The sequence below is a fragment of the Caloenas nicobarica genome, chromosome 10 (assembly GCF_036013445.1).
Source record: "Caloenas nicobarica isolate bCalNic1 chromosome 10, bCalNic1.hap1, whole genome shotgun sequence".
Lineage (NCBI taxonomy): Eukaryota > Metazoa > Chordata > Aves > Columbiformes > Columbidae > Caloenas > Caloenas nicobarica.
In genome coordinates this window covers 3,939,625-3,966,254 of record NC_088254.1, presented here as the reverse complement: position 1 = coordinate 3,966,254, position 26,630 = coordinate 3,939,625, and the positions used below count along the sequence as shown (strand labels likewise).

The 26,630-nt window shown below is 45.8% G+C and overlaps 1 protein-coding gene across 2 annotated transcripts; it reads right to left on the bottom strand.

Annotated features, from left to right (window-relative positions):
- Position 1: 1 nt before the first annotated feature.
- Positions 2 to 26,109, bottom strand: EDC3 (enhancer of mRNA decapping 3). 2 transcript variants are annotated; one of them, XM_065642105.1, is made up of 7 exons: positions 26,046 to 26,109; positions 22,694 to 22,875; positions 20,973 to 21,286; positions 14,364 to 14,699; positions 6,435 to 6,588; positions 4,615 to 4,832; positions 2 to 3,536 (listed from the first exon to the last, which is right to left on the bottom strand). In XM_065642105.1, the coding sequence occupies exons 1-7, from the start codon at positions 26,067 to 26,069 to the stop codon at positions 3,202 to 3,204; spliced, it is 1,563 nt and encodes a 520-aa protein (XP_065498177.1). In that variant the 5' UTR covers positions 26,070 to 26,109; the 3' UTR covers positions 2 to 3,201. The 2 variants fall into 2 exon arrangements, with proteins under 2 accessions (XP_065498177.1, XP_065498178.1); XM_065642106.1 differs by lacking the exon at positions 26,046 to 26,109 and adding an exon at positions 25,007 to 25,105.
- Positions 26,110 to 26,630: the final 521 nt, after the last annotated feature.

Sequence of the window (26,630 nt, the reverse complement as noted above, 5' to 3'; positions counted from 1 at the left end):
GAATAGTTGCACTTTATTTCAGGACATCCCCCAGTAGTGGCAGGAATTAGTCGTTACAAACATTAGGTCACAAATGGAATATCAAGCAGTGGCATAGTGCAGTGATCTTCACATGTTAGTGACCAAAGCAGCACTTGTGGGCTGTTCCTATGATGGTGGTTAAGGTTGGGGTAGAAACTATCTCAAACACAGATTATTTTTTTTTTTTTTTTTTTTTTAAAGTGTGCCATTCTTTGAATTAACTCTGGTAATGTAGGAGAAGGAGGGACCCAGACCCCTTTCTGGGTCTCTAAGTGCTCCAGAAGAAGAGCTCAGACCTGCAGAAAAGATGCATTTCACGTGGGTGAGCCCAGCACTTCCTCAAGTAAAACTTGATATCTGAGGGAAAGTACGGCCAAGTACCCAAATCTAATCTCTCCAGCCAGTGAGCACACTGTGAAATTTAACTGTGCCAAACACAGCCCAAAGCTGCCTGCTGCACCTGAAACACTGCATGGGTGAGGGTTTGTACCCTCCTGTGGTGCAACACTGCTCAACTTTTTTTTTTGGTGGTTTTTTTTTTTTTTTTTTGCTTAAACATGGGGAACCCTATTGCTTCACAGGGCCTTAGTGCTCCCTGGCGCTAGGCGGCAGCGAGTAGAGACCCGTTCCCGGCTGCCATCCCTGCAAAAAAAACCATCTTGACCTGGTTCAGTGCCCTTCTGGGTGTGTAACTCCAGCACAGAGGCAGAAAAGGACCCAGTGATGGAGCCCTGAACGTTTCTACGCTGTTACTGCTCAGTGTGTACAATCGACAGCTGAACAGCCAAACCCAGAAATAGCAAGAAAAGCAAAAACTGAAAGAGCAAGTTTTCTTCTCGAGTGTCTTGAGCAAGGAAAGTGAAAATAAGGGGATTAAACCCAACACTGTACTACAGCAACCACCAAGAGAGACTCATCCACCTTTTTAAACCAACCGCTGCTCCTCTGCCTGGCTAAAGAAGCCAAAACAGCCAAAGAAACAAGAAAGGCAAAGGGAAGGCTCACGTTTGCATTTGAAATAACCAACCGCATCGCTACCCCTTCCCAGCGCAGCTGAGTCACAACCACAGCTTGTTAAATGCCACTGGAGGCCTCACCCAAGGAAGAGGTGCTGGGGCTTTGCCCTTCCTCCGGGAGAGGAACCGTTCAAGGGCAGAGCTACACCCGTCGCAGCACCCAAGGGTCCCCCGGCCATCTAAGGCCACTCGGCATGAGCCCGCGGATGTGGGTCAGTTGTCCAAACCTCGGCGGGGAAAGAAGCTCGGGGGAGCTGGGGGTCTGGCTGCGGAGAGGGGCAGAGCCCTTGGTCCTCCTGAGGTAGATACGGCAACGGGCAGGAGGTTTGGCAGGCGAAGAGACCTCAGGCAGCGGCGGGGACGAGCCCAGCGCTCTCCAGCCTCACGGGCTGGGGCTTCAAAGCCCTGTCACTCCCCACTTGCAGGCAATATTAATTACTCAATTGCTGCTTTTCAACCAGGGAAGTCTCTTCTCTTCTCCTTTGATATACTTGGCCTTTGTTCAAAGCTGATGCAAGGGAAAAACAAGTGCTTGATGTGTGAATCCTCACCACTCAGCACACAAGTGGGTTTGCTCGGTGGGACTCTACCTGCTCAGCAGAGCACAGCGACAGAGCAGCTACACCAAGGTGACCGTTTCCAGACATTTCCTGTGCTTTGGCCTCAGAAGGGATCCAGCTTCCCTGGAGAAAAAGCTCCGTTTGAAGTTCTGAAGCTCTCCCAGCTGCCAGAACAGGGTCTGTGCAAGATATCTGCGGGAGCTCTGGGGATGGGGAAAGGTTCCAGAAGAGCAGCAGAGCTTCAAGCCCTGTCTGTGCTCAGGGCATCAGGAGTGAGCAGGAAGGGAGCTGAGCACCTTGCACTCCCCTGGGTCAGGTCCTGTGCACAAAGCCTCCAGAGAACACGCCCAGAGCCAGCGTGACGGGTTCCCGGAGCCAGCTGACAGTTCCTCAGCTTGTCTCTGCTCAGGCACCACACCAAGGCCCCGTCGGGCCAAGAAAATGAACACAGGAAAGATAAACCCAATGCATGGGAAGAAACCTGGGGCAGATCCCCTACAGTAATTCAGAGCAGAGCCTTCCGGGAGGGCAGCAGGACCCAAGTCCTTCCTGCCTGAAGCTGGTTCCCAGCACACAGACACACACACAAGCCCACCCTATACTCAGGCTTTGAGCCCAAAGGGAATGAAGGGATCCCTGACCTACATCCCAAAACACACTGAGTGCAGCAGGGATACTGGAAGCATTGGGGGAACTCACCGAACTTCACCTGCACCATACACGACGCAACAAACCCAGGGTGAAACTGCCCTGCTTCATGATCCTTCCCCTGATTCAGCCACTCGCTGTGCCAGAAAGAAAGAAAGAAAAAACCAAAACCAACCAACTATCCTGGAAAAGTTCTTTTCCAAAACATGCCTCGCTCCCATAGACCTGGGCTTCATCCACTAAACGAACAAACAAAAAGCCAGAGTATATAAGCAAATAAGGCCTAGCCTAGTTCCCAGAGCATGTGCAACCTGAGAGCTTCTGGCTCTTGACACAAGCTTTTTGAAGAGGGAACCCTCTCCTTGAGGGGCCAGGAGGGAGAGTGAGCTACAGCTGCCTTTAGGAATAGAAAACAAGAGAGGGGGAGTGAGAAAGAACAATGTAACAAAAACAAATCCTCTCCCTCCTGGTACAACTGCAACAGGAGGTTATTTCTACACAATCAAGGGGTGCTGTTCCCACCAGGTGTCCTTGCTAGGTCTATCCGCCCAGAAGGACCAAAAACCACAAATCTCCAAACCACGTGTCACTTGTACCACCTCCATGTACACCCCCTCATTAAACAGCCTCCCTGCCAGGCCTGGGCAGCAGCACCCGCCTTTGCCAGGGACAGACACCATCATCTTCCTGCATGTTCCTTCATACAATGGCACAAGAGAACAAAAACAGCTTCGCAGGAACATTCGCTTCCTTCTTTTTTTGTTTCATTTTATGATTATTCTTTTTTTTTCTTTTTTTTTTTAAATACACAATGTTTCTTCTGGAAGGAAAACTCCCCAGAACTTCACATCCTTAAGGCGTCACGAGTTTACTAGTCAAGATCCACTGGACAGCTTATTTGACAGACCTCCTCCTTCTCTCTTCTCTCCCTTCAGAGCCGCATGGCCGGCTGGGCTCTAAGTGGAGTGCAGGGGGATGACGAATTTGCAACCAAAGGGCGAGTGGTAGTTTATTCCCACTTCTTGAAAGACCTTCTGGGGAATGCCAATGTCACAGAGGTACACGCGCCCTGCCCGCTCACCCAGGGGCAGGGGCAGACCTAGGGCCAGCGACCACTTGGCGTCGATGCCCTGCTCCATTTCACTGATCGGAGGGTCTATGCTGAGGACAGGTGCCCGGTTCTGGTTAGCCCAGTCCACCACTGCTTTGTACCAAGGCTGATCTCTCAAAAAGGCATTTTCATGACAATCCAGGCAATTGATCACTAGGTCAACAGGGGTATCTGGGAGATCTGAAAGAAACAAACACACTGCTGAGCACCAAGGACCAGCCTGAAACCACAAACGAAGGCTCAGTGCCTTCCCTGCTTGCACTGCCAGCAGATATTTCATTTTTTTTCCCTCTAGTACTCACAATCTCACTGCATACAGGCTGACCTTGCCTGTCGTTATTGCTGTCCTTCTGCAAAACACACTGTCACCAACATTTAAAAGCTCTTTAGCACTCTGGAGAACACTCTCAGTCTCTCAGGTACAAAATCTCATCAAGCGTTCAGCATCTGAGCAGCCCCAGATGCTGCTGCTGAGCTGGCTCACCAGCCCAGGGAAGCAGTGGTGTTCTCTCTCCACTATAAAAGGATCATTTGCTATTCCACAAGCTGAAAAACAGGCCTGTTTTTCTGGAATCTGCCATCTACCTCTGCTATGGAAAGGCGGCTTGTGTGCTGCACTGCTGCCTGCCCCACCGAGCTCTGCGGGGCTCACTGCACTCACCTGCTCTGTATCGCAAAGTCCTTGGTGCGAAGTATTTTATCATATTTGATAACAGGCAAGTAGCTCAGCCAGCATAGCACAGCCCCCTCTACCCCCCACAACACAAAACACTGTGCAGCACCCTAATTCTCAGCTTTGTTTCTCCCAAGAAGTTTAAATGAAACAGGTTTGAAAATGACAAACAGAAGCCAGCTCTCTCCCAGAAGCTGCGGCATCAGCTGATGATTCCAGGGTGCACTAAAAGATGTGAATTCTGACAGCTGCTGGGACCAGTTCAGCAAAGCCGGCTGCTCTGTTTGAAGCAGCAGCTGGACGCTCATTCACTTGCGGTTTCGATATGCTGAACAAGGCAGGCCCTTATCCTCAGAGCATGGCTGCTCTGACTCAGATCCATACAGCAGCTTTTCTGTATTTGTTCATACAGGAAACATCTGTACCAGCACAAGTGCTCCGCTGTTGAACCTCTCGAGTCTTCTGCTGTCCCACCAGCCACCTGCCTGTGGTGGTGCCACTAGATGGTGCCACCAAACCGGGCAAGCGCTGGAGAGCTGAGCAGCACAGGTCGGTGGAAAGCAGAGCTGCCCCTTGCTCACTTACCTTTAACACTGGACACTTGCTGGCCTTGCGTCTTGCTGAAGAGGTTCAGCTCGTTGGTGATGGATTCCAGCATCTTGACAAAGTTGGGCAGGAAAAGGATGACGTGGACATCGTGGTTGGAGAGGTGTCGGCCGCAGCTGATCCCCTGGGCCCCCTTCACGTGGGGGCCGCACAGCAGGGCTACCGTGGGCCGCTGATGCACGTTCTTCGGGTTCAGCCTAAAACACAGACAAAAAGGGGCTTAATAAACCCAAGAACCTCTTACCTTCTTCCTGTAAGCGGGGCGGGGGGGGGAGGAATTTAAAAAAAAAAAAAAAAAATCTCTATAATGCAAATTTTCAGGTGTTTTGCAAATCTTCCGTTGCCTCTGAGAAGGAACCCACATCCTTCTGTAGCGCTGACGCTAGAGAGCTGCTCTGCTTGCAGGTTCCCGCCAGGCTTCCTTGCACCCGCAGCAGAGAGCACAAGGTCTCGCTCTATCCTGGTTCATCACACAGCCAACTCAGACTTTCAAAGCAGGGGGCATTTTCACTGCTCATGCAGCAATGCTGAAGCCAGTGCAATTCTGCTTTTAGGAGAACTTTTCCTCTGCCCCTCTGATTTTAGAAGAAAGCTAAATATACAGCCTTAAAAATATGGGGTGAGTTACCCTGTCAACAGAGCCACAGTTAAAAAGAAGAAGAAAAAATACTTTCTACTCCCTAAGCCTCATCAACTGGAAAATAAAGTGGATTTATTTAAATGTCTTGCAAGCCATCAAGGGTGGCGTACAGTCGGATTTTCAGCTGATAGGTTCAGTGCTGCCTGGTATGTCGTCACTTACTGCTCTCAATCAAATGATCAGGTCCTGGACTGCAGGTAAGTCCTGCTGCATAAACAGATGGATATCTGTAAGGGCTCACCTTCCATCCTAAGAGCAAATCATTTGGAGCATCTATCAACAACATAAAAATACACATGCAGTTGTCTGCCCACACCAACAGCTATGGTAAGTGCGGGCACAGAGTGGACCTCTTCAAAAAAGTCAGCACATATATTCACACAAAGAGCAGTAAGTGCACTCCAAACCTGCTCAGAAACTGAGCCTCCAAAAGAGCAGGATATTCTCAGTTTAGGTGTGGATGCCTGAAAGGTAATTTAGCATTGTGGAAAGCTAAGCAGCACTTTGTTTTCATGAGCTGACTTTTGGTTTTATTGACATCATTAAACTGTACCACATAAAAACAAAGGAAAGGTTTACTTATTTGCAAAAAGGAGCAGCTCGTCAGAAATCCTGAAATAGTTTAATCTGCAAAGCTCAGTTCCCTGAAAAAAATGCCCAGTAAATAGAGAGAAAAATCTCAGCTCTGTTTTGTCTTTGACCCAAGAAGCACTTCTACATCTGGGATGCAGAAGCCAAAGAGAAGCCCTTAGTAAGTCATTCATCCATGTTGGTATGTTCAGCCAGTTCTTTTCCAGAGAGGCTAGAGTTGGAAAAAAAAAAAAAGCAGTGTGAACATGGAAACCTCCTGTAAGTTTTCCTCCGGCTTCAGGAGCCTGAGCCTCACACTTGTCATCATGATTATTTGGGAACAAGCTGATACATGAGCTACAAACACAGGTCTGCACAGTGTTGGGATGAGTTTTCTCTTTGAGAGGCAGAGAAGGCAGACAGGTGACAGCTGCAGGACTAGCAAAGTGGCAGCGGGCATCCAAATTATATTGACCTCAAAAGTAACCTCACAGCCTCTTTCACCTCACCCACACTTAGCAGAACAAGATAAGTCAAGCTCTGCTGAGCGGGGGCAAACCCCCAGCACAGGAAAAGGGCACAGCTTTACCTGTTGGGTCCTCCAAGGAGGCTCAGGGCCATCTGACTCGCACACACTCCCGTCATCTCCAGCCTCCGCTCCAGAGTCAGCCCGTGCTTCTCGGCAACCGAGAGCAGCTTCTTGTGAAGCTCGTAAGAGACGCTTGGAACAACCAGCCCGGAGTCTAGGGTTCAAAGACAGGCTATAATCAGAGATTTTTTTCAGAATGCCACGGACTGGTAAAGTTTTATATGACAGCACTTAGAAACGATGACGGTCAAAAGGCTGATCAGCTGTTACCAAGGGTCTGCTTAACCCAGTAATTCAGGTTCCTTCCAAGCCCCTCAAATGAATCCAGCCAGATCACTCTGAGTGAAGCTGTGACAGCTGAACACAACCGCTGGGCTTGAAATAATGTACATTTCCACAAAAATTCAGCAGGCAGCTGGCAATTTTAGCAACATGTGGACTGAGAAGAACTTTTTGACTTACAGAATGAATATTAAGATCTTTCTTAACGGTCTCCAGGCCACCAGTGCTTTAACCTACACCTATATGAGCGTTCCCCATCTCTGTGAAAGTCAGAAGAGAAGCTGTCAACCAGATATTCCCACCAAAAAAAGCCTGGACGCATTATGCTTCCTGACATCAGTAGTAACCAGTCCCAAACTTCCAGCCCCTAATCCGCATATCACAGCAAAACAAGACATCCCGCATTTATGGGGTAGGTGTCCCCACCACCCGAGCTGAAGGGCTGGCTGCAGGCACAAAAGCTGCATCACGATACACTGAAGCAGCAGGGGAATGTTGCAGCTGAAAGAATAAAGTCAGCAAAAAAATACTTCCCAGACATTTTTGACAGCCTGGTCTGCAAGCCAGGAAATGCTCCAGCATGTGGATCAAGGGAAAACAAACAAGAGAGGTTTTGTTAAGCGCTGAGAATACTGCCTGCAGCAGGCAGCAATACAAGCTGTCCTGCTTGCTTCTATAGCAAAGCTGCCTGGAATCAGCAGGTAAGAGAAGCACAAACCTGAATAAACCATTCTGGCCAATTCTTTATATGTTCGTTCTCCAAGCAGGCCAGGCTGGCACTGACTTCACAGAACTAAGCCCTGCAGTAACACATGTAAACTCTCCTACAAATAAATACACGGGGTTTCTTGCCACCGAAATGCAGCTCAGTCTGAGGTGAGCTCCAGCAATTTTTTGACAGTGTGTTGAATTGTGGAGGACAAGGAAACTGAAAATAATTTCTCATGGTATGTGGAGAAGGAAGTGCAAAACATCAGTGACAGGGGAGAAAACTGCCACAGCAGCCAGCGGCATATCCCTGAATATCTTCAGCCACGGAAATCAGCATCTTCATCCCAGCTTTTTTCCCAAAATAACTCGGATATCCAAGCCCCTTCTTCTCTTGAAACATCCTCCCCCATCGTTCATAAGCACCGCTCCCAGCTAAACCAGCAATCCCAGCAGAGTCCGGCTGTGCAAGGCTCTGGGAATTTACTGGGAAATACACTTAGTTCCTGCTCTGCAGGACAGGGAGGTGACACCTTCGCACTCCCATCAGCTGCTCTGCTGCTGAGCTCGGGGTGACAGCGGCCAGCGGGGTGCTGAGGGCAGCCCAGCAGCACGGCAGGACTGGGATCACCCGTGCTGATGGGAAAGAGTCGTGGGAACGTGACACGGCCCAGTGAAAACGCTCTGCAGCAATACGAGCTCAAAGGGGAACAGCCGCTGCGTACGCATCCGCTCGGAGAGGAAACCTCGCGGGCTCGGGCTCTTCTGCAGACAAAAACCAGAGCAAGAACCAGTTGCAATGAGCAAGTGCCACATTCAAATGAGCAAAACACCGTGTATTTTGATTGTGAGGAATTATTTGTGCTGCCGTATTTCCCCAGGGTGCCCCGCTCACAAACCGCTAAGTTGAGTTACAGCGGAAATGGCAGGTTTTGCACATCTTGAGGTTTTCAGAGTCAAATTGGAGGTATTCCTGCACGGTAACAGCAAAATGTTGTGGAGAGCAGATCCTGTTGAATCCTTCTAGCCTTCATTTCTGAACTCACTGGCTAGTGCTTTGCCAATACAGAGGGCCCAAACGTGTTCACACACTTGACCTTGCATGCTAACTGCCAATTAAGCTCCTGCTGTTAATAGTCTTTCATTACATGCAGCACACATGCGAGCGTGCACATTATCAAAGTCCTTTCTGCCTCCTGATAGCAGCTGATGAACGTTTGCAATCATAAGCCACTAATAATCCTAAACCCACCCCACTAGTCACGCACCTGCCCTGCGTTCACACACCCTCTCAGCCTCTGGAGACATGCAAGGCTCAGCTCTGCCTCTTGCCATTCATATTTTTGCAATTTCATTGGGTCTTGCTTTTTCAAGCTTGAGGGAGGATGTGGAATGAGTGACCTGAGGTCAGGATCCCTCCAAATAGTTTGACAGGACACAGCCTCTGCCAGCCTGAACCAGGGGGCTCCCAAACTGTGGATTTGCTCCTTCCAGACTGCAGGGCCACAAATTCCCAGCTTCAATTTTGCACGAACTCCCCAGTCTATATTCGAACCTGTCCAATTTTGGACAACCGTCACCAGTGGCTTCTCTGTAACCATTTATAACCATGTCCCTCAGACCAAGAGCTTTTGCAAGCCCTCATTTACCATCGCCTAGATGCAACCCAGTGCCCAGTGGGTTAATGCAAAGGGGGTTACTGGGAGGCATGAGATGAACTTGCATTTCGCATGCCAGTGCTACACTTTGTCCTAATTGCTCCCTCTCAAGAGCAGGCTTAAATGCCAAGAGAACTTCCCTTCTTCGCACTCACGCAAGGTCCAACCAGTCAGACTGGCTTATCAAAACCAGGCCGAGGGAGTTAAATAAACTCTGGCAGAAAGTGTAAACCCACAAACAATAACACTACTGCAACAAACCTGAACTCCTGCCAACTTTAATTATGTTTGGGTTGGACAGTGCATCTTTATTGTTTGGTAATGAAGGTAATAAAATAAATTAGCTCAGGCCTTTTAATATTAAATAAATGTATTTTACAGCTGCCTGGAAAAGAAAAAGGCAGATACAGACTAAACAGTTTCGTGACACGCAGAGTACTGCTGAAGCCTGATTAGACATGAAGTATTCTCCGTTTGAGGCACACTCTGTCCTGGGCACTGTGACTGCGACCAAGTTATCTCCTTGAGCTTCACTGTGCAATGTTACATGTATACTGGGTGGATTAAAACGCCCTTTGCCTGCTGAAGGACTGAGCTAACTCTCCAGAAGTTAACAAAATTAAGAGTTTTTTTCCCCCGAGAAAGCCCAGAGCAACGTTCCTATCAGAAGTGCAAATGCCTCCTGTGCTTTCAGTTGCAGGGGGCGGGGGGGAGGCGGGGAAAGAGAGAGGGTTGCTCTGAGAGTATATCAAGTGTGTAAGCCCCATCTTTACTATTTTAGGGTTTTTTACAATGTACTACTCCTCTCTAGCTGCTAAAATAAACACAGGCAAGCTGCAGGAATGGATGAGGTGGAACTAGACTTAGGATCTCCTGATAGCTGTACGTAAAGCCATCCACTTTCTCCTTTAGCAATAAATCACTCCAGGTTCCAGAGCCACACAGCTCGTGGTCTAAGATTCAGCTACATGAAGTGGGTGTAACACAATTACTTGTCCCACAAATGTCAATTATTTTCTCCACAACCTTAAGGGCTCGATTTGCCTTTTTTTTTAATCATCGTTATTTTTAATTAAGATAAATTCTGTGGGAGATCTGGCTGATGTTGGCATGTCAGCCTCTCCCAGCATTAGTGCACAATTCACTCTGGCTGAGCAAAAAACTGTCCAAGGGACAAAGAGACTTTGCCCCATGACCACTTTGTTTTCTGCTGTGGTTGGATACAGTGAACTTAATTTGCACTCAACTCCGAGATCCCAGAAACGCTTCACACATTCAATATACACAATCGCTGTAAGGCAGCCATCCATAGACTGAAGAGCTAAAACCTAGAGAGAAGAGAAGTCAGTCAAGGACATGGCACACCAGAAAAAGAGCCGTAATGTCAGTACCATCCTTGCAGAACAGACTCAGCCTTAGTTCTGTAATCCAACCGTGGCACCCAAGCTGTGCTTGCTAAATTGATTTACTTCTAAGCGCAAATTTTCTTTCACTATCTCCTTACCGTGGGGGAAAAAAAGGTTTCTTGAAGGACAGGCTTGAAGTCTGGCTAGGGAGAACACAGAGAAATATCGACGCTTAGTCCAATTTTTTTTGAGCACAGTCCTGCTTTCACTTGACAAATGACTATTTCAAATTTCTACACCAGCTGAGTTTGAAAAATCCCACTTATTTTCCAGAAGAGACACTGGGATGGAAACAGCATATTTTCTACACTAACAGCATTAATGAGAAGAGAACCCGCTTTGGACAAAGCCTTACTAGTCCCTCGAGGAAAGAAGTACATCCTTTACCTACGTGGCATACAGCTCTCCTCTTTACTCATCTCGGTGTTCTCATAAAGACGCTTTCTTGGCAGAAACAAAGTTAAGAGGAAAGGAGAGTTGAACTGAAAAAAAAAAAAAGAACAAGTTGGCGAGCCTAGTGTGCTTGTGATTATACCACAGAGTCACTGATGACAAACTGAGACATTCCATCCTACTGCAAAGTCCTCTGAGCTCAAAATAACTGCACGACATCAGCTTTGAAGCTACTACTGCAAGATCCGATCCCCAAACACGGTGCTGTTCAAACACAGATCGTTGCAATGATGACAGCCAACAGAAGGAACAGAGAGAGACCCGTGCCAACATCCCATTCTCTAGCTGGACAGCTCTGCAAGCAGAGAAAGACAGCTTACACCTCAGGAAAAGGACAGGCCTTTCCAGAAAAGCAGATTTGGGTTAGAGATGCACGTGCCCTTTCAAGCATCAAGTAATAGTAGAGAGACAGATCAATAGCAGCCAGCCTAAAAGAGTAAAGACTAATTAAATATTTGGGAGAGATTCATACGTGGAGCCCCAGGGATGGACTCAGCTCAGTCATGATCAAACACCTGGTAAACTCTATTAGCTTAAAGTTTTGGGTTTTGTTTGGAACAGATCCCTACCTTCGTTCCCTGCTGGCTTCTAAAACACACACTACTACACCTACATGACAGACTGGTTCCATGAAATTAGCTCTCAGAAAAGTATCCCGGTGGACTGAAATGTTTATCAAGCTTTGCTTACATCCTACACAGATCGACCTATTTTAGTCAGCAATAACGACACAGACTATCAGCCTTATAGGTTAGTCTTTTGGAGAATCAGCATCAGCAGTTGGCTGTTTTTTACCACTGCACAATCCCAGTTATTTCCTAGCTCCATGGAAACATCACATAAAAGAGCATGCAAAGATTCACAGACTTCTTCCTCTCCCACAGTGACAAGAGCTACATTTTAGCTCACTGTCAATCAGCAGCATCACTTTGTTTGTGCTATTATGGCAGACAGAATAATTATTCTATCAGCCAGAGCTCTTTCAAGACAATCATCTTCAAGATCGACCTAGGGGGGGAAAAATATGAAGTACTTTATTTCTACTATAACTAGGAAGTGCTTTTTGCAAGTAGAGATCCCCTTAGGAGTCCAGAGACAACCCTGTGGGGAGAATTCAGAAGCAGAAAGACAATTCCTGCCACAGACATATCCAAAAATCACGGCTTTTGGGGCTATTGGTACTCTCATTTAATTTCAGCAGCTGCTGCTCTTTAAGCCACTACAAGAAGCTGGCTGCCTACAGCTCAGCATCCTCCTTCCAGTTGCTAAACAAAAGAAATCAGGATTTTTTTTTCAAGTGACAGTCCATCATTACTCGGAGCACACTGAACATCTTTCTGTCCCTCCGAGGGCCGACTTGCTATGAAAAGCCCTAGACTGAATGCCAGAAACAGCAGGCAAGTTACAACTGTTTATAAGAGCTTTTGCTAGATAGCCAGTAGCATTTCCTAAGCAAAAGTAAACTTCCTCAGCAGACACAAAAGAAGTCACTTTCTGTGGGAAAAACATCTAGAGAGAGGCAGCACTGGGACATTTTTATCAGCATTCACAGGACTGTGAACGTGCCCTGCTCAGCACAGGCAACGGGGAACTGTTATTGTCAGTCCTCTGCCCGTTGTGTGACACGGCAGCTTTTCTTCCAAACAAATCCAGAATTCTGTACAGGAGACTAATCACCCAACAGCAGCTAATGAGGCCAGAGAGACCCTGCAACTACAGAGGGGAGTCGTTCGTCACCCTCTCTGTGCAGGCTTGCCAAGAACAAAACAAGAAAACAGCAGTCCTTTCAGCAGGCTGCTCCCTTCAGCACATTGCAAACGGGGAGCCAAGAGTTTCCGTAGCAAAGGACGATGGAGTTTAGCAAAACACGATTTCATTTGCATCCCCTGCATTTACTTACTGATGCTTGTTGCTTATTGCATGTCAAGAGTTTTCCTCCCAGAACTGTACTGCTGGAATACTGTATCAGCAATCCTTCTTAAATTGGCAGCTAACAGTAGGTTAGCTTTTGTTTCAGACTAGACATACATAGAGGCTCTGTCTACTCTCCAACAAGCCAGCTGGAAGATGAATTCACAAAGTATTAACAGCAAATTTAAAAAAACAAAGTAAATCACATAAGAAAATGAAGTGCTTATTCACACACACAGCTGGTGGAGCTTCTTGCCACAGGACACTGTAGAGATATTGAAGACTCAAAGATTTAAAAAGCAATAGGTTAAATTAAGCAGAAGGAAAAAAAAACCCTCATCAAAAGGTCTTAATATTAAACGATCACTTCTGCTTCAGGAAGTCTTAAAACTCTGAAAGACAAAGCACTCAAGGGAAAGTCTCACTGCATGTTTACTCTGTTCTTTTACTTTTCCTGAAGTACCCTTGGAAACACAATACTGAGCCAGCCAAGTTCTGATATGATGCAGTACGTTTTTATCTCATTCAAGAGCAGAACAGATCTACAGGAGAATGGATGACACAAATGGAAAACCAAGACACTGTTGTATAGCAGAATCATATAAAAAAATGACCTTTTTTAAAATTGAAAAGCAGCAAATCATTGCAAATGAATCAGCTTCCTTCTCTGAAGTGTTTCACGCCCCAGATGGAGTTTCTGGGCAGAGAAAGAATGACAGATCTAGGCCCTCACAACACTTCTGCTCAGTGCCCAGACCACTGGGATTTTAGCTCTTTAGTATCTCTCTACAAAAAGATCTGAAGTTTGTTTTTATTCTGATGTGGAAAAGAAATGTGCCTGGAACGCCAAATTTCCTACATTTTGCAAGTGCTAGAAACCATGCAAACCAAACCGCGAGGCTGAAGTTTCAGGGAATTTGCACCCAAGTGTAGCATAAAGTACACTTGCTACACTTCATAGTGTGCATACGTATAGAAATAAAATGATTCCTTATAGTAAAATCCATTGGCACACAGAACTGGCTCCTGGTGAAAGCACCGTTACTTGGTGCTTGGCCAAAAAAAATATAAGAAACACAACATCTCCTGCCTTTTACCAAAAAAGCACCAATTACAACATACTACCATATACTGGAATCCTGAGACCATCCCTTTCTCTCAAGAGCCAGCAGTCAAGTCCATGAGGGTTCGTCATGCTACTGAAATCAAAGCAAGGATTCAAATGGTTCCTATTCAGTTTTCATTCTTGTTATCCAACCATCAGTTTGGTTCCCTACTGCACAAAAAACTTACCTTCTTGTCCTATCTGAATATTTTTTATCTCGGAACTATCGCAAAAAAAGGTTGTATGTAGATACAAGACACAGATCCAACCTTATGTAAACAAATGCCCTTGCTTGTACCACATTAAGCTGGTAGACATCCCATAGGGGAAAAAAAAAAAAATCTGCCACATGTGCCCCAAAAAAACGGCAGAGTTTGCATCCTTATCAGTAAAGGATGTGGCATACCCGTGCAGAATTCTTTGTTAGCGTTCTGGGGTACGACAATCCTTCTGTAGACTATGGGCTCTGATTCCAAGATGTTCTCGTCGTGCCGATAACGAGCTGGTTTCTCATTTGGTGTCCCCCGGGAACGCGTGCCACTCCTCCTCTCATAAGTTTCAATCTCTTCAAACACAGCTGCCTTGTCAAAAAGGGCCAAGTTCCCTTCAAAATCAAAATCTGTGTCTGGGATTTCATCAATGTCATCTCCAAAGCACTCATCATCTTTGCTCTTCATTTGCCCATTTTTCAGGCCACTCTTCTTTGGAGTCACTTGGTTTGGATGACGACTACTAGATGACCCTAAACAAAGACAAAAGCAAGTTGAAAGTGTGTCGTAAATTGAAAAAGCCACATTTGGTCATACAAAATTTGCTGAGAAAGTGTAAGAGAGGGAAGCTTTTGTTTGCAGTCTGCTGACTCAAGGGATGCTCGCTTCCCAAAGAAGCTGCAGACCTCATCTTTGGCATTACTCATGCTACGATAAGCTAACGGAAAATAGAACAGGAGCATTGGGAAAGAGAATTTCAGGGACTTTCCACTAGCAAGGTTAGAAAAACAAACTTGACCTCAGTAGCAAATTAAGTGTTTCGCCACATTTTATTTAATTCAAGATATTGTTTCATTAGTGATAAGCTAATAAGCGAGCCATGATGTAGGACAGTTCTCCTCCTATACTGAGCTCATGTTCGCACAGGCATGTGGCCCAAGACCTTCTATGGAATTTCCCTAAATTTTAGAAGCTAATGCAGGTGGCTTCTTCCCTAACAGGCTGGCCACCTGTTAATAAGCTTTAAGGGCGAACTGAATATAAAGCATTTATTTTTCCTCACACTTGGTATCCATAGGTACACATTTCTGTACTGATATGAAGTCCTTTTCCTTATTCTTATTGCTCTACTCATTTGTCATTTTGCATGTTTAAATACGCTTCTTTCCAATCACCAGTAATCACGAAAGCCCGATTTCTCTGGAGTGAGAGTCATGAAAAGCCTCCTCAGCCCCAGCTTAAGGCTGGAGATCAAGGAGTGATACAAACTCATATGCAATTACGAGGTCACCATATCCCTCTACTTCCTTATTTCTTACATTATTATTCAGGTCACCCATAAAAACTCAGGTCTGGACAACATTAATCTGTTTGTTCTACCCATTGTTATATTTGCAATTACTAGAAAATATTTCAGGCCAACTCCAGTAATCACAGGTATTGCCTACGGTGTCCAACAGATGGAGTAAGAGTTATCACACAAAAATTACTTGCTCTACTAAAATATTTCTCATAGTTTAAGGTAATCACCTTTGTGGGTAATTTATACAAATGAGTTTGACAAAACCCAGTTGGTAACACAGAAACAAATCACCACCACGATATATGCTCTTTATATTCCCCCTCCATAAATGAAAAAGCAGCATTTTTTTGTCTTCACCCATTATTGCAAATCAGTGAGAGAAGACAGGAAGAATGTCAAGAATACTTAGAAAACACCCCCAAAAGATTTGCAATAGGGACAACCTCCATGGCCTTCTGTAAAGTTACTTGTCACCTTCAGAAGCGCAGACAAATCTAGCTTGGTCTTGGCAAATCCCTTCTTCTCCCTGCCTGCAATAGCTTATTTGTAACCTGGGGTCAAACTGGTCAAACAGCCACAACCTCCCTAACAAACCAGAGGTGTAATTCCCCACGTCTCCAAGATTGAAGATCAGTGTGCCAATTTCAACTGAATTAATAAACAGAACTCATCTCTCCGCAGCGAAGTTATTCCGTAGCTCAATTACGTGACCTAAAGTCGCAGCCGTTAGCTCTACAACCACCTTATGATTACCTGAAGCCTTTACAGAAACCACTATAAAACCAGACCAGAGCAGAGAGCTCTTTCCTGGAAGATATGGGCTGGCTCACCTGGAGTTCTCAGACGCTGACAAAGGACTTCGTAAACTTTGACAAACTTGTTTAACAGCATGATGTTCACCTAACACCAAGTCTAATTTATACCATGCTGAAAGATGGTTTGCTAAGGATATGTACTTGGTTTTATTCTCAATTAGGAATGCATTGTCTCAGCAAGGATTTCCCCCCATTTATTTTTCCCATATTTTATTTAGACAGTGTCTCACTTGTTTTTTCTAGAGAACTGTTTAAGTGACTAACCTGAAAACTTTCCCAGCTCTTTGAAATGGTCAGCAGCTCCTTCTCTGGAGCCTTGTCTTAAGTACTTGAGCTAAACAAAACAGACCTGAATACCCTAAAACACTCCCTGGCAAAGCCACCACAACTCCAGTCTCCCGTTACGCCGTAATTCACAAGTCCAGCAACAGCAAAAAAGCACACAAGAAGTCAGAGTCCAGTATTTCCCACCTTGAAAAGCAGGGAATAAGACCCTAAATCTTCAAGGTTTTGTGGAATCATCAAGCAAAACCCCCCACAATAATCATTTTCCTAATGTGAGCAGTTTGTTCTTCTGGTGGTTTTTTTGTTTTAAACCTAAGCTTGAGTGCTGTAGTTATACCAGTTTCAAAACAGTTTTGCCCAACAAGCACTGCAGAGACTGAAAATATCAACTTTCCTCAGCTTTATTACCTAGCCTAATGAAAGATGTTGGTTTTTCCCTTTCTCCTCCAACACCATAATAGCATTATAGCTACAGCGCTGCTATGTTAAATAAAATAGCGTAAAGAACATCTACAAAGTTAGACAGCTAATAGCGTAAGTCTCTCGCAGCAACACAGCTACCCAGCCTACTGGATTTACTCTATTTACCTTATTGCATCGTGAAAATCCACTGACCGCAGCATAAAGCCACTTACCTCTTCGAAACAGCAGTATCAGTACAACAGCCAGCACGAAATATTTACTCTGTGCGTCCTGGAGCAACTGAAACTAGTCACACAGCGGTCAGCCTCACCACACTTTGACAATACTCTCTATTTATAGTCTCTCTATTTATAATAATTTGAAATTTCTACTAACTACAGCAAGTAGTTTATTTTCAGACACAGTGATTTTCAAGCTGCTGAGGACATCTAGGAGTTTTTATAAACAACTGGGTGAGAACAGACTACGGTAATACACCTTTTGCCAAGAAGCCCGTGAAGGACAGGTAGCAGAACTCAAGAATTGCTGGTGATAGATCATGATTTAGGAGAGAGAATGGTAAGTCTTTCTGCCAAGGAGAATTCCAGTATACAAGCTGTGACCATTTACACGCGCAGTTTTGAGAGAAAGGAAAAGCTTTTTACTAATGTGCAACTTCCAAATTTGGCATATAAATCACTCCAAAATTGCACACAACTTGGCATGGAGCTGGCAACTGCCACTGCTGACAGGGGAATTGCACCCAATGCTGTTATCAGCTGCACAAGAAATGCAAACCCAGCCCAACACAACAGGCCGAATTCTCCAAACATTCACGAACTCCAGGTCAAAGAAATAGCCAAGGGACTCTGAGAGTTCAGATGAATAAGCTGGAGCCTACGCTGAACAGAGTGGCAAAGCAAACCTGCCTCTTGTCTCAACGTCAAGTTTTATGGCAACTCCATTTACCCAACAAGAGTTTTTACACTCGCTCCCAGATTCTTCTGCAAACAACTCCACTCAGCTGACCTGAAAAGCAAACTGTGGGGATGGATGCACCGACGGGCACTGGATCCAGGGGAGAGAAGCAGCTGATGTGAGCAGCGTGTAAATGCTGACAGAATCAAAAGCTGCACTAGAAAAGCTGCACGAACAATGGCTGGAAAGCCGCCCAAGCTGCCCTGTAGACACAATGAATGCAGGCCAAGCCTGTACCTCATCGGAACGAGCTGTGCCCATGTGGTGGTGGGCAACCCTCTAATCCATACTGATGGGTGCCAACTCTGAAATACTGCTGACCCACACAACCGGCTATGTTTCCACCAACTGTTACAACCTCAGAACAGGAGTTGCACAGAACATGGCAGAGGCCTCCAACAAGCTTTGAGCAAAGTTTTGCAGTGTTCCTCCTCAAGTGTCGCCATCTGAACAGGGAAAATGATGGGCAGCTGATGCCATTCAGAAGAAAAAGGGGAAAAGCCTAAAAAGAGGGCAAGGGGAGGGAAAGCTCAAGCAGAAGAATGTGAGATAAGGGTAACAGGAGACATGTCCACTGCCTTCCAGGGCACTCCTGGCACACATCGTTGCCTGAAAGCTGCTTTTCACAGCTGCACTTGCTTCCACAGCCTGATCCACACAGCTACAGAAATCCAGACCTTCTAGCCCAGCTCCTTTTGAAGCACAACTTCCAGTGTCTCTGCCCCGTATGTGCACACGTAAAGTTTACTAAGGAGAAGAGCACATGGCTACATGTGAAGTTGGCAGCCTGAAGTTGCACAGAAAAGCACCTCCCTCAAAAGATAAACAATACTTCCTAGGCTTTTTTTGTTTCTTAGGAAAAAAACCAAAAACCAAAACCAAACAACTTTCATGTACAGCACACAAGCAAACGTAAAGTCTCTAGAGAGCTGGCTGCCTTGCTGTGAGATCCCTGCGAGAGCTTTTGCCGCCAGCTCTGGCACGAACGAGCCCAGTCCCAGCACAGCCCAGAAGCCATTGTGAAAACTGTGTTGATATTTGTTGTTTATTGATTCCTGTCACACAAGTACTCCAAAAGGGGAACTTTGTCCCTGACTTAGCACGCTAAAGGGCATCAGGAGGTCAACTTGCAGCTGTACTAAACCCGATGTGACTCAAGTTCTAGATGACATCTCAGCTTTTTCTTCTCCAGATGCCTGTACCCACCATCTCTATAGAGCCAGGACCTCTTCTGTCCCCCTCTGAGATTCACACATCATTTCACCTCCTCTCCAGACACACACATTTTAGGGGGTAAGAGTTCACTTTTCTACTTCATTTATCCTAAAATGAATCTAAGCTAGCAATAATCTACATCTAGCACCATGCTCAATTTGTTCCAAAGTTTGTAAAATAAAATCTGACCTGCCATTGTACTTATGTAAAACCAACACAAGCTATTTGTGGGCTGAAGCAGTTTGAAGCCCTCACTGCTCACCCCATATCTACCAGATGCTGGTAAAACAGCGTCAAAGCGACGTAATCCTCCTACATGTTCCAGCCAGCCAGAATAAAGCAGAGCAGAAGTTGCTTTGGACATTTAGGTAGCTAACACTGAAGTTTCAAAGTTTTCCTAAAACCAACCAAAGTAACATATTCAAACAATTCACTGAAATTTAGGAAGAGTCAAAGAATAATTAAAAAACCAAACCAAACCAAAACAACCTGAAGGAACCACAACTCTCTCCCCACAGCAAGTACTACAGTGTTTAGGCCTGGGTAGAAGAAAAGCACTCAAAACCAAATAGGTTTGAAGATGGTCACGAAGGAGTACACGCCTCCCCCTCCACATCATTCTGGCCTTCCTCCTCCCATCAACCCTGTTTGGCAATCACTTAAAACAAAACAAAACAAAGTTAATATGGAAAGAGTTACAACCCTTTCAGAAAATAACACAGCTGTTGGTGGGGGAGGAAGACTTCAGAGGTCCACGAACTTCTCCACAAAAATACAGCTTTGAATCTCCCTGTTGAATCGTCCTTGCCCAACTTGGGTTTCTTTCTTTTCTAAACACAAAAGTAAGGAGAAAAAAAATGAAATAATGGAAATATGCTGGACAGATACTGATGCTTCAATGATTAAGTCATGGAAATATGTTGGATGTATACTGATGCATGACGAAGATCTGGAAAGGAGTATAGCCCAGGGGGATTTGAGAAAAAAAAATCCAATTTTGGCAGAGTGTGAGAGCTGGCTGAAGAGTTTTTGAACGGAAACAAAAATACTGGATGTTTGACTGTGAGATGTGCTGATTGTATCTTTACATCAACCTCATTAGAGCCCACTAGTTTGTATTTTTTCAACACAGCAAATAACGTAACATCAGCCTACAAGTACGTACAAATACTAAGGCTTTAAATAGAAAAGCTTAATAATATTGCAATTTGTTTCCAGTTCCATTTAGAGGAAAAATGGAAGCTGGCAATTGGGCAATTTTCAAATAGGAAAGATAGTAGGAATGAGGAAATTATTTGGCTCTACATTTTTGAACATTTGATGCTGGTGAAGCAGAATAATACACAGGGTGGGAGAGAGAATATCTCCACTTCGCTAATTAAATGTGAATATTCACTTTAACAAAAAATTCTTGAAGAACTATTTGCTTTTTACGTAAATAGGTGTCAAGCACACTTCTCTCAGAAATGCTGCAGTAAAGAAAACACCAGTATGTTGCTCTTTGCACACTCAAGATTGTGGATGAGACTGCCTCATCATTTAATCATTACATATTTAAAGATAAGTGCCAGACATTTGGAAGATTTATTCTTATAATACTTTGAGGCACTGCATTCACCATTTATCTTCCTCTTTCCTCACGATTTATCTTCCTCTCCTCCAGACCTTCAGGTGGCAATACAAGCACAAAAGCAAATAGAAAAAAGTTCCCCACACCGTTTGAAATGTCCTTGCTGCAGAAGGGTAGATGTTGCAGTGGTTAATCAGGTACGTAAAAAGGAAAGTTGCAGGATAACACATATACTCACAAGAATTGTGTCTACGGCGGAAGCCTTTGGATTGAGTCAGTGTTTCCATGTGTCGATCCATGTAGCTCTTGGAGCACTGCTGCTGCGGAGAGATGATAATATCCTGATTCTTCATGTCCGTTCTCCTTGGGATATTCTGTGGGGCACTGCTGGAGATGGGCTTCTTTAACACTTTTCCAGTGCCATTCTGACTGGGACCCACTTGGCACCCAACACCAGGGATGCCCATTTCTGTCTGCTGCAGCTCGCCACATTGTCTGCCCTCCCCTGGCCCTGGGATCTCCAGAATTTTCAGCTCAGTGATGTCACCTGCCCTAAAAACAGGAAAAGAAAACCAGACGTTTAGGAATTTAGCATTTGAGATATCTTTGCAAAACACAATCCCTAAAGAAAAACGTTGTACCGTGCATTTTTTCTGACACCATTATCCATAGAAACAAGAAAAAAATCTTAATACTGAAACACAGAGGATATTTTCAGAGACATCAAAACATTCAACTGAATCTTCAAAATAACAACTCGAGTATTTCTATCCTGCACCTGGATTGTGTTTGAAAGGTTCTGTTCTTAGATGAAACAGGAATCAGTCAAACAGAAAATGGAATCAACTGGCATAGACCTTTGCGGAAATCTACATTAATTTAACAGTTTCTAGATAATATAATTAATCTCAGCCTGGAGGCTACTATTACTTTTAATCCATTTCTATGCTCAGACAAGGATGGCACTTCCTTTTTCCTCAGAAAAAGGATAAAGAAAACTAATACAGCACTGAGCATGAGCCAAAATGAAACAAAGAAGTGGTTACAAAGACCTCCACTTGCACTGATTGTGAGAAATAAATCAGAAGTTAGGGTATTCTACTATAAATTTAGTAAGCATTTTTCCAGCTGGGATATAAAAGAATCAAGAGCTTGCTACAGACTTCCACACATCTCCTGGAATATGGTCATTGTCTTTTTCCACTCGCTCTCTTCAGAATCCAAGAAAAAAAAAATTACAAGTACTGATTTCAATTAATCCATCTTATTTAAAAATCAGTGACTCAGAATCTTAACTACTGTAATATGCCAGGTAACAGGAAAATGTCCAGCGATGAGTGACTCTTATTCTTTTTAAGCACAGTGTTACCAAGAGCTGGTGGGAAAGAATTCATGGGAGCTACGATATTGCTGCATTGATTCAGCTTTTTGGTTCTACACTCTCTCCTGTCTACACAGAGGAAAGAACATGACAGGAGACAGAGGGGATGGAGTTGGATTTAATAACTGCACTTAATTTAACTGCATCGAGGCAAGAATTTTAATTGATCTAGCACTCTGCTTTCTCTTCTGTTACACTTTAATTACATATAGCACACAGGCTGAAGTTAAAGCTTTAAGAGAGTATGCCAGCCCTCTCAACTACCTGAAAACTGAACAACAGAATGTATATACACTATATAACATATATATATATACACACACACACACAAACAGCCTCACCCACAAATAACCTCCAAATATGAGCTACACTACTTCCAACACGAGGATCACAGAGCCAGAAAATAACCTCCTGTGCACAAATTCCCAGAAACAGCACTTATCCAAAGACGCTCAGTAGCAGTTCGGAGATTAAAGGCAAGGAGCCTATTTCTGGAGTAAAACAAACCCAAAACATCCAAAGCACCAAACAGACCTTGCCTGGAAAAAGGCAGGAGGACAAACAAGACAGTCACTAACCTGAAGGTGACTTCTGGCACGAGGCACTTGACTCCATTGTGGAAGGGCCGCGTCAGGGAGATGGTCTGGCTGACCTGATCCACAGCGGACACTCGGCCTTGGTAGACTCCCAAGCTTTCTCCACAATTAATTGACACGATGCTCCCCAGCCAGTCCGTAGCCATATTTCCAGCCCACAATTGCTGTGAAGAGACACAGGCCTGGCTGTGACAAGATGCAGCAAGTGACAACCTGAATCAGCATCAACAGCATCCCCCGGCCCACAGCCCTGGCGCCCACCCAGGCTCCGGCTTTGTCAGCTTCTGTCTTCGGTGTGGGGTGGAAATAACATCCACACAGGCACTCGGGATCACAGCGAGCATGTACATCCCTGGACAAGGCTTCGTCTGTACAATTGTTTGTAACACAAATCACTGTTTTCATCATTAAGAAGAATTTTCTAACTGAATTCAAGAATAACAGCTTCCAACAGCAACATTTAGTATTTAGTTCTGCCTGCGGACATCCTTGAATTTACCTTCACTTCTTTTTTTTAAATTTTGGCACACAAATAGAAAAGCTGCTTGTGAATAACCAGCAGTGAGAAGATTGAACTCTGCCCATACAAATAAAAACCAACACCTAAAAAGGAATAGATAAAGAGGAGGGGAAAAAAAAAAAAAATCAACACTGGAGTCCAAGACAAAAGTCTTCATGCTCTCCAGGAACATTAGTATTACTGCAACAATTAGATAAATGAAAAAAGAAAGTTGTTCTCTCCAGCATCAGATTCTACCAGAACACACAGGGGAAAACACACTTTGTTTAGTTAGTTGCTCAGTCCCACGTAATTCCCTCAGTTTTGACACTTGACTGAACTCGTATCAGCATGCTTTGAAGCAGCTAAGCACATCCTTTGATCTGAGATTTCTTCCTCCAGACAAAGAACACAGGAAGATGACAGGCTCACTAATATCATGGTAGTGCAAAAGAGCCGACAAGCTCATAAACGAAAATTACCAGTGTATATATTTGCTTTCCATGCTGTAATAAACAGTAAAAGGGAGAAGGTTTGATATTTACTGTGAGGAACACAAGGACAGAAACCACAGGAGATAACCCAGGAAGATTAACATCAACATATAAACCACATTTCTGTGAGAGTCATTTTAATTCTCTTCAAGCCTTTCCTGTGCTGAGCTTCTTGGAAAAAGATGCAAGGAAAAAACAAAAATGAAAATAACATGCTGCCAGAAAACACTCACTTCCCCCAACTTTCAGGGGACTGAAAACAGGGGATGCTTCAAAGGGAAGCAAATGCTAAATTTGGTAACTAAGCTGTTAATTCTTCAGGAACAGCCTCCTCTCTTTCCTGTTTCTGCATATTTATATTAACCCAATATAACAATGTCTGGATTCCAAGATGATAGCTGACAAAAAGCACTTTGCAAACACAGATAACACACCCTCAAGTATCTGCAGTAAAACTAAAATTTCATTTCCTTTAATGCTTTTTGCATCTCTTTGAAAACAAGGAAAAAAGTTCAGTATATGTCACCATCATAAAAGGATCATTTTCATAAATAACAGTCCCTTTTTACCAAGAAAAAACTTCACAAAATCTATGTTTGTGCACAAACACAAACCAAAACAAAGGAAAACCATCTCAAAGGATCTCATCCTACTACTTTATGTGCAAATCCTTTAGAAGAGGGAATGACCTACATATGCAGTGAATGATTTACTTCATCGCATGTGACAAACCTGAGCACATTTGTCTACATACACCTGGAAAGTCAAAGCTCAAGTCTAATACTCTGTCTTACACTCCGAGTTTTTGTCATACGACCCTCATTTATGAGGAAAGCAGCCACTGAGCCCACCCGCTCTATAAATGAGAGACAAGCTGGCATGGGACACAGGCTCCCAGGAGGGCTGGAGCAGAGTGGGCTGCCTCCAGCCTGATCCCCATAGGAGAATATATACCCCCCCATAGGGAAACGCGGGGCCCCTATAGGGAAACAAACACCCCCACAGGGTAACACGGGGACCCCTGCCCGCGTGGACCCCCGCAGGAGGCGGCCTGCCGAGGCTCGGAGCCCGGGGAGGGAGGCGCCCGGCCCAGCCGCCGCAGGCCTTCTCCTTCCCAGCTGCTCCCCGGTCTCGTCACGACGGCCCCGGGTAGGCCGGGGAGGGCCTGACGCCACAGCCGCGCCTCACGGGAGGGCCGGGCGAGGCCCAACCACCCACTGAGAGCCTCGGCTCGCCGCGGCCCGCTCCCGCCGGCCCCCCCGGGGCGAGGGGACGGGGAGGGGGGAGTCGCCCCCGCCTCACCTGCACCCGCCGCTCGCTCCCGCCTCACCCGCGGCCCCTCCGCCTCAGCGACGCTCAGCGCTCCGTCACTTCCTGCCCCGCGCCCCGCCTGGGAGCGGCGCTCCAGCCAGCGGCGGGCGACCATAGAGAGGCGCGGAGGAGTTGCCGCTTGGCGCATGCGCAGTGCCGCGGCGGGAGGCGGTGGGCGTGCTGCGCGCATGCGCGGCGGAGCGGCGCAAGCGGGTCCCGGGGTCCGGTACCGCCGGGGTCACCTGCGGCGGGGCCGGTACTGCTGGGACACGTCCCTGCCACACACCCACCGCATCCCACCGCGTCACCTCCGGCACAGCTGTAGTGCTGCTGCCATGCGTCCTTGTCATGGCCGCATCGCCCCCGTCACCGCGGCCACCTGTCCTCCATCACCTGTCACATCGCTGTGACCTCCGTCACTTCTCTGTCACACCTCCGTTACACCTCCATCACCTCTGTCACCCCTCCATCACCTCTGTCACTCCTCCATCACACCTCTGTCACCTCCACCACCTCTGTCACGTCTCTGTGACCTCCATCACTTCTCCATCACACCTCCATCACCTTGCTCATTCTTCCATCACCTCGGTCACCTCCATCACCTCCATCACCTCCATCACACTTCCATCACCTTGCTCATTCCTCCGTCACCTCTGTCACCTCCATCACCTCCATCACACTTCCATCACCTTGCTCATTCCTCCGTCACCTCGGTCACCTCCATCACCTCCATCACCCTTCCATCACCTCGCTCATTCCTCCATCACCTCCATTACGTCCATCACACTTCCACCACCTCGTTCATTTCTCCATCACCTCGGTCACCTCCATCACCTCCATCACACTTCCATTACCTCGCTCATTCCTCCATCACCTCTGTCACTCCTCCATCACCTCCGCCACCTCTGTCACACCCCTGCCACCTCCTTCCCACCTCCATCACCTCTGTCACTCTTCCATCACACCTCCGTCACCTCTGTTACACGCCTGTTACCTCCATCACACTCTTGTCACCTCTCCATCAACTCACCGGCAGTGGCACAGACACTTTCATCTCCCACTCTCTCCTCGGCTCCGTTAAAATCTGCTTCTCTCCTCTCCAAAGCCAGAAGCTGTTTTGCTCGTTACCGGGAGGAAGAAGCGGGTGGGGCGGTGGATCCGTGCGGCCGCTGACCTTCCCGGCTGGCTCTGCTGGGGACGCCAATTAAAAACAAAACCATTAAATAGCGGTCAGTAACAATACTGCAAAGGTGAGCGAGGTCACGGTGGGAGGCTCTTCCAGCCTTTCCACAGCAAAGGCACACAATTAAAAATAACCCTGTGGTATTATACAACGGACGGCCGTTTATGGATGAGCATTAAAAAAGACGCTGAGTTATTAATCTGTCCTTTATGTCGCAGCGATGGACAGAGTCAAATATTAACCTTTCTGTGCTTATTTTGATTTTATCCCTGTGTGGGGCAAGGGTAGTTCACACCACAGAGCATCCCAGAGCAGGGATTTGGGGAGAAGCACTCTTTTCAGCAGGAGACTGAATTTTGCCAAGATTCCTAATATTATATCCCCATTTGAGGGCTTGGCTAAATATTTGTGCCCTGTGAAAACGTGAAAAAG